Source organism: Eschscholzia californica, unplaced genomic scaffold, assembly GCF_041429995.1.
Source record: "Eschscholzia californica isolate CP2 unplaced genomic scaffold, dmEscCali1.0.p SCAF_1, whole genome shotgun sequence".
NCBI lineage: Eukaryota > Viridiplantae > Streptophyta > Magnoliopsida > Ranunculales > Papaveraceae > Eschscholzia > Eschscholzia californica.
This window is the reverse complement of record NW_028238198.1, coordinates 80061446-80075704: the sequence shown is the minus strand read 5'-3', so window position 1 is coordinate 80075704 and position 14259 is coordinate 80061446. Positions and strand designations below refer to the sequence as shown.

The window sequence follows — 14259 nt, the reverse complement described above, 5'->3', positions numbered from 1 at the left end:
CTCTCATATTGATTCTCTCTTTATCTCTCCCGTTGATTGTCTCTCTCATTGTTGTTCATTCTCTTTCTCTCTTTGATTTATGAACCTTGAAATAGATCTGTCTCCTAATTAGATTTTCTCATCCAAAAATTTGTAGTCTAGGCTCAGAGCCAAAAAGTCGTACATAGCGCCTCTATATTTATGTTTAGATGCGGCTAAGGAAACACGCTTTCTTGCAATTAACGCTCCAATCACCTCTTGACTTTTGTCAGTGGTTTTGACTAGCGCGCTACAGGCACAGTGGCCTCGAATTGGACAAAGGATTTCTCGAATTGCACATGTGCGGAATCATTTTGCATTTTCAAATCTTAAAAATCCAATTATCGCTTACAAATCACTCTATATCCCACTCGAAATCAACCAAATGATGATAACATTTTTCAAGAGATAAAACACTTCGAATTCAACAACTAGATCAAAGGAAAAAAATCATCAACTACATTAGGATTTAGAACTGATTAAGTATTTATGTGGTCACTTTCTTCAAAAAGCGAACTACCTATGACACCCATCGAGAAGCACGAAAAAAAAAAAAAAGTTTTAGTGACGAGTTCCAAAGAGAAATCGGAAAAGTGTTAGTGACGAGTTCCAAAGAGAAATCGGGAAAGTGTTAGTGACGAGTCTCGTATCAGGGCGCTTAGAGACAAAAATGTACTTTTGAGTGTAGCTAATGAATTGGGGTGCTAATGACAAGAAAGAGTGTCGCCTATAGTAAAACTTCCTCTTCTTCCCTTGATTTGTTCAAATCAGCAGCACTCTCTCTCTGTTTCTCATTTTGGAATTTCTCTCAAAATTTTCTCAAAATCGAAAGAAACCGGAAATGGCGAATGCGGAGGAGGCGGAAACTGTCTGCTATCCTTTGATCGATCCAACTGTATTTGATTTAGTTGTTATAGGAACTGGACTACCGGAATCCATTATAGCAGCGGCGGCTTCCACCGCTGGTAAAACCGTTCTCCACCTGGACTCCAATTCTTTCTACGGTTCCCACTTCTCTTCTCTCTCCCTCAGCTCCTTCACTTCATTTCTCCTTGACTCTCAACAAAACCAGCCACCACCGTCTACCACCCACGGCAGTGATCACGAGGATGGTGATTGTATTTCAGTTGACCTAAAAGTTCGGTCCGTTTACTCTAACATTGAAATATCCAGTTTAAAAGAAGATCAGATTGAACTGTTTAAAAATATCACCTTGGATATCTCAGGTCCTAGGGTTTTGTTATGTGCTGATTCTGCAGTGAAATTGTTGTTGAATTCGGGTGCTAGTCATCACGTTGAGTTCAAAAGTGTAGACGCTAGCTTCGTCTATGGCTACGATGGGCAGTTATCTAGTGTGCCTGATTCCCGATCTGCAATTTTTAAAGATAAGAGTCTTAGTTTGATAGAGAAGAATCAGTTGAAGAAGTTTTTTAATCTTGTACAAGAGCATTTTAGTAATGGTGGGTCTGAAGGGGACGAGGACGATGAATTGAAGAAGACGGGCACTAGCAGGAGAATATCTGATGAGGATTTGGAGACCCCATTTGTCGAATTTTTGAGAAAACAACGGTTACCCCACAAGATTAAATCGTATAGTTCTTCGCCTTTCTTATTTTTGTTTGTATGATAAAAATCGTGTCTTTTGTGCTTGAATTGCTTGCATTTTAAGACTAATTATTTCATTAGCATACCACCATAGAATGAGTAGGATTTGTGGTTTTGATCATCTTAGGATAGCTTGAATTTCATTAAAACCTTAGTATGCTAGCGTAAAGGTTACAAATGTCTCCCATGAATGTACTAAAGTTTTTGTTGGAGTTGGTTCAGAGATATGAGCAGCATCACTATGTTTTAGGATTTAGGGTTCTATTGCTCCTGTAGATTTCTCCTTCATTCTTAATTACATGTTATTATTGAACCTTCAATACTTAATTTTCTTTGATGTAATTCTAACTAGTTTGGTAATAATAATTCCATTGTAGAATTATTCTATATGCGATAGCGATGGCAGACTATGACCAAGAGATGCCAGAGTTCTCTGAGAACTTACTCAAGACGAAAGATGGAATAGAACGATTAGCCCTTTTCCACTCCTCGGTTGGCATGTAAGCTCAACATTAATATATACAATTCTTTTTTTCCTATAACTTTCTTATTTGACATATCACACGAGCAAAGTTATCTTTATGCAAATCAATCTGTTTTCTTTATATTCTTTTTTGGCTAGGAATTTCAAGATATCCTAATATGTCTGTTGTTATATTGCTAATAACTTAACCTGGAACACTGCTATCAGGTTTACCAATGCACTAGGGGCAATGATATATCCTATATATGGGCAAGGTGAACTGCCCCAAGCTTTTTGCCGCTGTGCAGCTGTTAAAGGTACCCTTTATGTAAGCATCTTCTGTGGTAACTTGGACCTGTTTCCGTAGTTTCTTTTGGACCACGATTAATAATGTCCTTGCTTTTTAAACTTAAGCTATGTACTTAACCTGAAATCCAAATATCATTTTGAACAGGTCCTGCGTATGCCAGTGACAGCTTTGCTTTTGTCCAAGGTATGTGAAATATGCAATATTCTGTTTGTTTTTGGCCAGCTTCCTTTTTAGTTTCAGTTAAAGCCTCATGCCGTAGCTAGTGTTAGAGAAGTAAGTTGCGCAGTAACAAATGACTAAAATTTGAAAACGTAATTGAAAATTCCGATCCAGATCAATATTAGTGTGGGTATGCAGGACGGAAGCAATATTTGTCTGTTGGACTCTAGTTGGAACCAGTGTCATTTCTTCCAGAATATACTTAAGATTATGGCTATGGCCTAATTCCTTTTATCTCTCCTCCTAAAGTGTGTCCGTTTATAGGTCTGTCATGAACCTATAGTCATGCATCCCTCTAATTTCTTCTGGTAAATTTCTGGTAAAAGCATTAGTCAGATCTATATGCTGGTTATTTATCCTTCGAATATCCATAATGCATCTTATGTTTATGTAGGTCAAGTATCATCTTACAACTTAGGCAAGATAATACAATATTATATGTTGGTGTGTGCACGAAATTAAAGCTTCTGGTTTTTTTATAGTAGTTGAAGACAATTAGCTTCTTATACACCTACTAAGAGTAGATTACAACCAACCTATTGCACTCCCAGTGGAAAACAATGAGAATTTGCTCTACAAAGTAATGTGTAGTTGACTTTATCTGGCGATGTAGGCCATGAACTAGAAACAGTAATGGTGGAAAATGAAAATACTGGTTGGAATAAATTTAGGTGTGTAAAAATAAGAGTTCATTTAAGCATAAGCATTTTGGGATGCCTCACTAAAGAGGCAATCAATCATATCCAGTTTAATAGCTAAAACTGTCTTATAATGCCTTCTTTTATGTCTATTGCAGACAGAAACACATTTAGAATATTTTGTCTTCCTAAAATTCTTTTGAGCAATGGAAAGTTTTTGGAGTAAATACAAATTAAGATTTAAGAGGACCAAATGTATCAACACTGGTTATTCTTCCGTTCTACCAATGTTGTCTGCAATTTGTTTTCTGCTGGAGTCATATATTTATTTGTTCGGTGCAACTTTTTCCTCTCTTCTTCTTTCATCATAGTCTTACACTCAAAGTGTAGTTGCTAGATGTGTTTAGCAACAAAGTCTTTATCAACGCAGGAAACTGGGCATTACAAAGGTGTTAGATTGGCTTCTGGTCAGGAGATATCCAGTCAGCATGTAGTAATGAGCCCCTCATTTATTATTCCGTCACCACCAGTCTCGACCCCGGCCCAAGATTCTCTGATGGTAAGCTCTGATTGTGATAATCAAGCAGCTGATATATCAAAAGTTGCTAGAGGAATATGCATCATACAGGGTTCTATAAAGCAAGTTTCAAACCTGCTGGTGACATTTCCTCCAAAATGTAAGTTTTGTGCCTTCCGTTACCAATTTTGGGTTTGAAAACTGTGAATAGTGAGTCTGTGTTGCAGAGCCTGCGTTTTAAAGAACATTGTATTTTGTAATCTTTTTCCTTTTTAATTCGATCAAATCTTGATTGATTTGAATATTTGTCCAGCCTTATATCCTGAACAGGTCTGCTCAGTCCGAGCTCTGCAGTTAGGGAGCAACGTAGCGGTTTGTCCATCAGGCTTGTAAGTTTACCTGTCCAGTTATCTCTGAAGATTAAGTTCCTTTTCTTCTTCTCTTTTTCTTGCTTTTCATTTCATTTCTTTTTTCCTTTTGTCTTTTTTCTTAATTTCTATTTTTATTTGTTTGTCTAAAAGTTTATTTTTCTGGTAAACACGTCAATAATGTCATCTACCATTATAAACATTATGCAATAGTGAAGACTGCTAAAGCTCAATGCTTACCATCTGACTCAGAAAGACCAAAATACGATTTCTTTAGTGTGCCAGGAAATTGTGCAAATAGTTAAGTTCCAAGTTATGCTCTATGGTGTATATTCAAGTTCTTCACTCCATTATATAATTATTTGTAACTAGTTCACTTGAATTTGTCATAGATAGGTATACAAATTCATAGTTTCATGTGTTGCTGCAAATATTATCACCATCTTTTGCGATAACAAAGAATGGCTCATATGGACCTCAGTAGACAGCATGAATGTGTAATTTAAAATATTTGAGCTATCAGTAGTCCTCACAAAAATCCAGGGAATATCAAGCAGAGCCTGTAGCACCCATACCTTATGAACAATCCAAGGACATGGGGAGGTCAAACTTATCGATTTACTAACCACAAGTTTCTGATCTGCAAGTCCTTTCTGGAAAACATTAATAATTTGGGTTTGAGCTACACACGAAGTTCGTACTGAAAATTATAGATAGGGGATCAGGCGGACATCTTTTATAGGAAAGCCACCTGAGACAAGTTCTGAGGTTGTCGATGTCTAGTCTATTGCGGTAGTCACTCTTTTCCTCTTCTGTCGGGTGTTTTTCAGAGACTCAGAGATTAAATAAACCCTAGTTTCTTTTTTAATCTTTTGGAGTGACTTTTTTTAATCTTACGTTGTACTTCGTTTCTTTGGATGTTTTGTAGATCACAGGAAGGTCTTTTACCAACAATTCCTCAACTTACTACGGTGTGAGAATTGAGATGTGTGGGGCTTAGATACCAATTCAATTCTCAGTCAGGGAATCATTTTTTTTTCTTCTTCTTTTATTAGAAATACCAACATTCTGCCTATTAGCACTGTTGTCTTTGTAGCTATGTTTAATTCCTGTAAACTCAAGGATTTTGTAATCCTTGTAAAAATGTATTGTCATACTATTGCTCTCTATAATTAGAACTGTCCAATTAATTGCTCTCTCATCCCCATTGTCAAGACTCAATACTCACAATGAAGATGATAGATGACCACAATTTTTTCAATTGTTGAAGCCCCACAGTGATGTAGAGAAAGCTTCTGAAGTAATACCTAGAAACTGAGTACCGTTGGATTTCATTGTAGGAACACAGTAACAGGGTGTAGCTTGCATGTCTGATCATGTAAGGTTTTTGTAGTTCAGTTTGATGCTCATGTATTGGTCGATTACTATGTTGTGTCTTGAGATGTTCTATTTAAATAATTTCAGGGTTCGTCGGGAGGCGGAGTCATTTCATGCCCTACGCCTGACGGGAATTTGGATTACAGAGATATCTTAGACTCTAGTGTGAAGGTATTTTCTTTTCCACCAACTTTGAAAACAATTCCATAGCTAAATTTCCACTTTTACTACTTCATATTTGATCAGAAGATGCTCCTTTAGACGGTGAATATTTTCACCTTTGTCACAATATATCTCACTTCATATTCGAGAGAAATGGGTTTGCCATATTTAATCGGTTATATTTCTTGAATGAAGCGGTACTATGTGGAAAGCACGCCATACGAGGCCTCACTTTTCGTCTCCCCTCTCGTTTCTCTCTTTTTTCTTCCTTTTTAACTTTCTCATCATAGTTTACATTTTCTTGGAAGGACAAAACTTTTTTATGCATATTCAAACTATTTCATTACAATTGAGTGAACTATTTTACCACTAGATTCATAACTCGTGACATAGCATGGTCCTCTTTATGTTTCCATATTGAGATCCAGAACATTGATACTGACTTTGAGTTTCGGGGTTATATTATTACAGTTGTTTCATGAGATTTATGATGAAGAGTTCTTCCCCACGACAAAAGCTTCTGAGAATCCTGAAGATGACGACGAGGGTTAGGAGGATTAGAGATCAAGGAAAAAGGATTCTGAATTCCAGAAACGGTTGCATTTCTCCCTTGCCAAAGCTTTAGAGTTTTGGTTGTAATGGAAGATTCAATCAGACTTCACAATCATATAGTGCAAGATCATTCATATGCTAAACTGCAAATTTTCTTTTGTTTCTTACTTTTATTTTTCATTTACATTAATTATAGATTATAGTGTATAGATGTCTTCAAGAGATTCTTGATTCTCATTATATCATGTCTATAACCTTCAGATCACATCTTACTTGAAAGGTCTTTTAGTATTTATTTTGTGTGGATAGTTTGTAAGAATGAATTATGTTGTCCACCACCCTTTGGTGGAGCAATTGAACACCTCTCTTAAGGCCATGAGGTCGTGGAATTGAGTCTCGGTGGAAGCAGTTTACCATCAAATCTTTTTTTTAATTCGATTACGATCTACGTTAGTCGTTACAAGGCATTCATACATCAAGAAGATATAATAAGCACGATAACCGCCCAATTTAAATCAAGAATGAAGGAGGCCTAAAGCCCAACAACAAAGAGGCCTAAAGCCCCACGAATTATTACGTTATTTATAACCTAAATTACATAGGATAAACAAACTGCTTCCACCGAGACTTGATCTCATGACCTCATGGATTTAAGAGGGGTGTCTAACTGTTGCACCATGACAAACTGTTATCAAGATTTATCTCATGTAACTTAGGCAATATATTAAGTAAATAATATAATAAGTTTGTCGGGTTTTAAGCCTCTTTCATGTTATCGGGGGTTAGACCTCTTTCATTATGATTTAAATTAGGTGGTTATCGTGCTCAGCATGTCTTCATGATGTATCAATGTCTTGTAACGACTAACGCAGATCGTAGTCAATGAATTTCCACCCTCGTCACCTCTTGTAACGACTAGCGCCGTTAGATCGAATATTTTTTAGTGGTGAAGTAGTTTCTTCGTGAACAATTTTTTACTTTGGCTAAATTAAATTAATGGTGAAAAGTTTTTTTGGAAAAGTAGTTTCTTCGTGAACAATTTTTTAGTATTGGAATCTTTGGAATAAATTTTGACATAAATACAGGGAGTTTCAAAACCTATTTTCAAAACCAATTTAAGAGTAACCGTGAGGATTAGTGAAGAGATTAGTGGAGAGATTTGAGGGCACAACCTCCCCTTTTTTCTCTCTATTCTAAAGGTGTGTTACTTTTACTTAATTGCCCCAAAAATATTTATGTAATTACAAAAATGTGTTTAAACGGTTTTTATTCATGAAATTATCGTCCGTTGGATCAGGCTCCAACCAAATCTCTAAAATGAAATGGACAGCCAGACTTATCCTCTGGATAACCGACCGACCTGTTTTAATATAATAGATTGCTTTCTTAGCACTATTATGTCCTGCCAATTTTTTTTTTTTGTTGAAAGATGTCCTGCCAATTAGATTCAGAAGATAGTTCAACTAAAAAACAAAAAATTAGATTTAGAAGATAAAAAAATTTCAACAAAAAAATAAGAAAAATAATTAAAGAAATTCAAAGTTGACATGGAATTTCTAGTTATTGAAAATTATTTGTGGGACCGAGTACAGGTCAAGGGTGTGGGAGAGGGTGGTGCCGTTGACGTGGGTGGGGGTGCCATAGGTGCAGCCGCATCGGATCCCTCAACCAACAAGAGAATTTGAAGATTTTGGAACTAGGTCAAGAGTTCGATTCTCTGTCCTCTCATTTTTTTTCTCTCTTTTTCAAAATAGTACATGATTCTTAAATGTGTTTACCTTGAACTACAATTTAATTTTTATTTTCTTAAAAGAAAGTATAAATTGTTTTGTTGCAACTAATTTGAAACACCAAATATATAGCTAGTTACTATATTCATTCACATTCATCTAAAATATAACGAAAAACGAATTACGTAATCAGTGGGCATTTTTGTTTACCACAACATAAAAAATTATTTTTCGTTTTATATTATCGAGTCCCAAAAAACACTTCGCACCGGACTTCTTTTTTCTCAGCCAGACCTCTGGTGCAGAGTTGGAAGATACTTGAAAACGAAGTATTTCAGAAATATATGATTAGAAAACAACAGATAAGCACTTGTTTGAGAGATCTTTGACAACACTTATAGAACACGTTTTTAAATAGAAGAAATCGATGTATAAGAGTTTGAACATGTATTAAAGAGAGCCAAATCTATAAATTCATATGTGAAGTTCGGATACTTGGATTAAATCCATTTCCCCAAACGGAACGACAACATAGTGAAAATCACTCACCATGAAAAAGTTAAGCAGCTCAAGCATCAATACTCATAATACGCAACAGAATGACAGTTCTGTGTTTCTTCTCAAAGAGAGAGATGGCATATGTCACATTCCAAATAATTTAAAAGAGAAACTGAAACTCGGACTTTCCCCTGCCGATTGAAGTTCTTTTAACTCCGGGATAGTTGCCCTACAACTACAAGAATCAAAAGATAACAGGAGTTGGGTTAACTCTTTGTCCACGAACAAATACAATCTGTTACATGTCTAATTCAAATTTCTAGGGTTAGAGTTCACACAGAAAGTTAGAAACTTAGAAGTTTTAATATTAACATGACCAAGTATGAGCTTTCAACAATTGACATTAATTTATTACTAACTTTTCAACAGCTTAAAAGTCAATTCCAGTTTTCTAGAAGAAACAAAAGACTGATAGAGAACAACAAATCAGAGTAAAACCAACATACCGTTTTTTGAAGCCCGCCCTACCAATGATAATTAGTGACACCACAGAATGCATATTACCCCAAGATCATCGTTCCAGCTCCTTCATCTGTGAGAATCTCAAGGAGCAGTGAGTGTGGGAGCCTCCCATCGATGATACTCGCCGTACGGACTCCCTGTGCAAGCGACCTAACACAACAGTTCACCTTAGGGATCATCCCTCCAGCAATCTTTCCTTCTTCCACCATTCTCTTAACCCCCTTGATATCAATCTCTTTGACCAAGCTAGATGGATCCTCTTTATCTTCAAGGATTCCAGCGACATCAGTCAATAATATCAGTTTTTCAGCCCCAAGGGCAGCTGCTAATTCGCCTGCTACAGTGTCTGCATTTATGTTGTATGCTTGCCCTCCCTCGTCTGCTGCCACTGATGCAATCACAGGGATGTGATCATTGGCGATCAGTGGTCGGAGTATTGTAGGGTCAACGCGAGCAATATCCCCAACAAAACCAAGTTGAGCAGAGTTGGGATTTGGACGAGCAGTCAGTAAGCGTCCATCTTTGCCAGAAAGACCGACAGCAGTGGCGCCAGCTTTGTTGATGAGAGAGACAAGGTGTTTATTAACCTTGCCAACAAGAACCATCTCAACTATTTCCATTGTTGACGAATCGGTTACACGGAGGCCATTTAGAAAGTTGGGTTGTATCCCGAGACGACTGAGCCAGCTATTGATTTCTGGGCCGCCACCGTGAACAAAAACAGGGCGCAGACCAACACAGGAGAGGAGCACTAGATCATTGATGACTGAAGCTTGGAGAGATTCCGATTTCATAGCAGCACCTCCATATTTTACAACTATGGTCTTGCCTCTGAATTTCTGGATGAACGGAAGTGATTCGGCGAGAATATCTACCCTGGTTTGAGCAGCGGTCTTTGATGATGCTGCTGATATGGTGCTGCTGCTGGTTGTTGCCAGAGAACATTTGAGAAGTGGAGGGGAGAGGATTTTGGTGGGTTTTGAAACATTAAGAGGGAAAGAAAGATTAGAATCAAAGTTTTGACTCTTGAGGGTCTTTGAGAAGGAGAGAGATGGTGAGGTTGTCAAATGTTTGGTTGTTAACATCATTATATTTTACTGTCTCAAGCTCTCGCTCGAGACGACCGAGATTGATAAATGAGATTGCACAAAGAGTGAATAAGTGATAACTGAAAGGTAGCCTAGGTGGTTCTTGTGGTTTCGAAGATTATAATGTGTGAAATAAGAAAACCTGAGCTAACTATAATACGGCAAAACTGATATTAATTACTCCAATTTGCTTCAACAACATGTGAAGTTATTCTAATTCTGTATATGAGAAGAGGATGGTTGAACGTCGGGATTCCAACAAATGAATTGCTTCGCCACTGCGCATAAAATATAACAGATAATCATTCCACTTTTTATGATTATAATGCAATGCAATACTAGAATAGAACTCAGACCAACTTGAAGCTCCTCAAACCTACACACAGAAATATGCCTCAAAACTACTCTAAACTTGAGATGCAATATTAAGCAAAAGATGGTGTTTTTCAAGCTAGTTCTAATAAGTAACATGAAGTGTCCAAAAGAAACCTAGAAATTTGATCCCAAATTTTTCAGCATTACTAAAAATTGCATGTAAAAATACAGTTTTATAGTTTTTCATAATGCATAAATTAAAGGAAAGAGAAAGTAGCAAAAAAGAAAAGACTTTTCCACTAAAACAATTCAATATAGTCCTAATTGTTTCATTTCATCAGAAATCAAAGCCACAAAATTCATGAACCCCACAAAAATTGCCTACCCATTCAAATTAAACCATAGAAATACTAATAACCCTAAATTTGGGACTTTCTGCTATTTCAATTAAACTAAAATGGGGAGGATAGTCAAAAATAGAAAATGATCAACTAAACATCTACTTACCCACTTCTGAAAATCATCTTCCAAACAAATGCATGAGCAGAAAGGGAGGATTCTTGTGAATGGGTTTTAGGATTTTGAGAGAAAAACTGTTAGGGTTTTTTTTTTGTTCAGTGAGAAAAATGTCATTGTAACAAAGTTTTCCAGCCACTTGCCTAAGAAGTACTGTAAAAAAACGGCTTTTGGGTTGGGGAGATCCAAGATGTGATTTTAGATAAGAAGAAGCAAATAAAAAGTTGATTTCTAGAGTGAGAAATACCTGGGTGGTTTTGTAAAAGGGAGATTTGTCCAACAGAGTAAACAGAGCTATGATTTAGGGTTGGGTTAATCCTAATCTGTTACGGGTTAATCCTAATTTGGGCCCAATTTTGTGACCAACCGGAAAATTTGACCTCAGCATTATCCACCAATCTAATTTGGCCGCATAGACAGGGATGTCAACAGAGCGGGTTTGGGACGGTTCATCCCCTTCCCAACTCCGTCCCGTTAGTAAACGGGTTTTACCATAACCGTCTCAATAATTAATCGGGGTGGATATTCAATTACCATAACCGTCTCAATAATTAATCGGGGTGGATATTCAATTACCATAACCGTCCCAATTAAAAATTGCCGCCCCGTTTAATATAAAACGAGTCGGGTTCAAAGTATTATGTTTCACAAAAGTTATTTTAGTTTGAAGTAACATAACAATTGTTAACAAAATTTTGTTAGACTTTGAGTTTATCAATTATAACACTACAACTACTTAAATAATATAAAACATAAAATAATTAAATTGATTATATAAGAATAAAGTTTTAGAAATATAACCTTAAATAAAATATATATTTGGCCAAAACTTCCTAAAAAATTTGAGTTTTGGTTAAAAAGGATTTATCAACTTTTTATAGGCTTCAGCTCCCTATGGCATTTTTGTAAATAATCTAATATAGGGAAAAGACGAAACTGACCAGATTGCAAACCAGATTGCAAACCAGAGTGCAAACCAGTTTGCAAACGAGATTGCAAACCAGTTTGCGAAGCTTTGCAAACCAGATTGGAAAGCTTTGCAAGACAAATCAAACGGCAAAGTGTTCAAACTAGTTTGCAAAGCTCTGCAAACCAGATTGCAAAGTATGTGCAAAGTCATTGCAAGGCAAACCAAATTGCAAAACAATGCAAACGGGATTGCAAACCAGTTTGCAAAGCTCTGTAAACCAGATTGCAAAGCAGTGCAAACCAGTTTGCAAAGCTCTGTAAACCAGATTGCAAATTAGTGCAAACTAGTTTGCAAAGCTTTGGAAGCTAAAATTCTAAGGGCAATTTCGGCATTAGAAATGGGAGTGCTTTTAGAATTTTCCTTCAAGCCTATTTCCAAACTATATATGGGGCCTAAAAGGACAAAAAGATAACTTGTCTTTTTGACAAAAAAAAAACACATGAAATTGTGCCTCCGGCCCAATTTCCTGTATTTAATATATAACATACCAATCGGTTCGGGGCGGAGTTTACTATCTAATACCAAACTCGCCCCGAACCCGATTAGTTTTTTTTAACTTCATACCAAACCCGAATCGCTTAATTAACGAGACGGTAAAACCCGTCCTATTAGGGGCGGGTTTGGGGAAAAATTCGCCGGTTCGGACCAAATTACCACCCCTACCCATAGATAATGATTCTCTGGGTTAAACTTAACAGACAATATTGTATTTTCCCTTTTACTCGTATTTTTTAAAGTACTACCCTCATACCTCTTCCATCTTCTTCCCACCGAAAACTAAGTTATTCGTCAATGGGTCGTTAGAAGCTTCAGCTAGAGAGAAAAAAAGGAGACGGACAATTGGAGATGGTGGTGGCAGGGGATTGGTGGTGATTTACGAAGGAAAAGGGATAAAAATTTACACGTTTCGGTGTCTGATGGTTGCACAGGCCGTCACCAACGACTAAATTTCGGTCAAAGAAAGATGAAACGGGGCAGGAGGAATACTTTTGAAATTGCCGTAAGAAAAGAAAAGTAAATAAGGGTGTTGGATACCTAATTCGATAGCTGGACAAAAAGTAAATTTTCCCGTTGGCAAATTAAGTTCTAAATTCTTCAACAAAAAAAAAAATTAAGTTCTAAATTGGAATTATCACATTCTTTTTATTTAATGATTGCTAAATAAGCACACGTGCTTTGTGGTGCCAACACTTTATCATACTTAACTTTAGAGTAACTCCAATGCACAACTAAAGAAACTCAAATTTTTCTACGTGTCAAGTCTCAATTGAGATTCTCATTACTAGACATTCCGAAGAGATCTCTAATGCAACACTCTAAAAAATTTAAAAAGTATTTAGATGTCATATCTTAGATGGACACTTTTGTTTCTAATATTGAGTCGACAATTAAGATCCTCAAGAAAAATCTCAAATGTCAAGTTTCATCCTGAGACATCTTAGAATTAGATGTTGCCACATCATCTTAAAATCCAAAATTTGCGTTTGAGAGAATTCTTTATAAAAAATTTCAAAATATCTTAGGTGCCCCTTAGAATTTTCTATTTGAGACTTGCAATAGGAATGCTTTTACTCGTAGAACAGACGAGTGTTAAACCCTAACCAAAACAAAGGAAAAAAAGATGAAGATGAACAACAATGGGTTAAAAACACTTTTGTTCTTCATCATCACCAACAACCACCACCATCTCATATCTTAGCCAACTCCCTCATCCTTCATCTCCATTTCCACTCGTCTCTTTCGCTCTTCTCTACACCAACAGTAGTGGGGGGGGGGGGGGGGGGGGGGGGTCCTTCGTTTAGGACAAAGGAGGTAACTCAATGGGTTTTGCCGAAAATCATCGACTAAGGTTTTAAACCCTCATTCGTCCCCGAAGAAATTTTGACAAGTAACAATAGAGGGTTTATATGAGGGTATAGAGCCGACAAGAGAGGGAGATATGATTAGAGGAAAAAAAATACGGTCCCTTTTTTCAGTCCCTGTGTTAGTAATGTGGGGGCTTAGAAAAAACTAAATATAGACAAAGTGTCTTTTTTATTTGTGCCGTTGTGAAAACCTCGTGTCTCCACAACACTTACCTTAATTTAAACCGTCTCAATTTCACTGATAATTACGTAACATGTCCAGCGATAATTTCAAATGGATTCGGAACTATACACCACTAGCTTTGAGAAAAAAAAGGAGAATAATCATCCACATTATGGAAAAAGAACGAGTAATCATGAGTGATAGAAAGGTAGACAATAACAAATATAAATTGAAGATGAAAAGAAATTAAATTACCAAAAAAATAGTTTTCGAAATTAAAAAAAATATAAATAACGTTTCATGGATGATATCGTTCATTTAAAAGGGGGAAAAATTTTTTTTTTGACAAATTAGGAAGCCAAT

At 36.5% G+C, this 14259-nt stretch overlaps 1 protein-coding gene and 1 pseudogene across 5 annotated transcripts; one reads left to right on the top strand and one right to left on the bottom strand.

Moving 5' to 3' along the window:
* Positions 1–5686, top strand: LOC147569686 (rab escort protein 1-like). 2 transcript variants are annotated; one of them, XM_086656191.1, is made up of 7 exons: positions 1–1608; positions 2001–2123; positions 2315–2414; positions 2541–2579; positions 3684–3930; positions 4101–4194; positions 5479–5686. In XM_086656191.1, exons 1-7 carry the CDS (start codon positions 860–862, stop codon positions 5510–5512), a joined length of 1386 nt encoding a protein of 461 aa, XP_086512317.1. In that variant the 5' UTR covers positions 1–859; the 3' UTR covers positions 5513–5686. The 2 variants fall into 2 exon arrangements, with proteins under 2 accessions (XP_086512317.1, XP_086512318.1); XM_086656192.1 differs by having other exon boundaries at positions 608–1608; positions 4084–4194.
* Positions 5687–8410: 2724 nt separating this feature from the next.
* Positions 8411–11196, bottom strand: LOC147569685 (uncharacterized; annotated as a pseudogene). Of its 3 annotated transcripts, none has more exons than XR_015231330.1 (3): positions 11146–11196; positions 8964–10280; positions 8411–8686 (listed from the first exon to the last, which is right to left on the bottom strand). The product of XR_015231330.1 is annotated as an uncharacterized LOC147569685, transcript variant X2 (transcript). The 3 variants fall into 3 exon arrangements; XR_015231329.1 differs by having other exon boundaries at positions 10890–11194; XR_015231331.1 differs by lacking the exon at positions 11146–11196 and having other exon boundaries at positions 8519–8692.
* Between the last annotated feature and the right edge of the window lie 3063 nt (positions 11197–14259).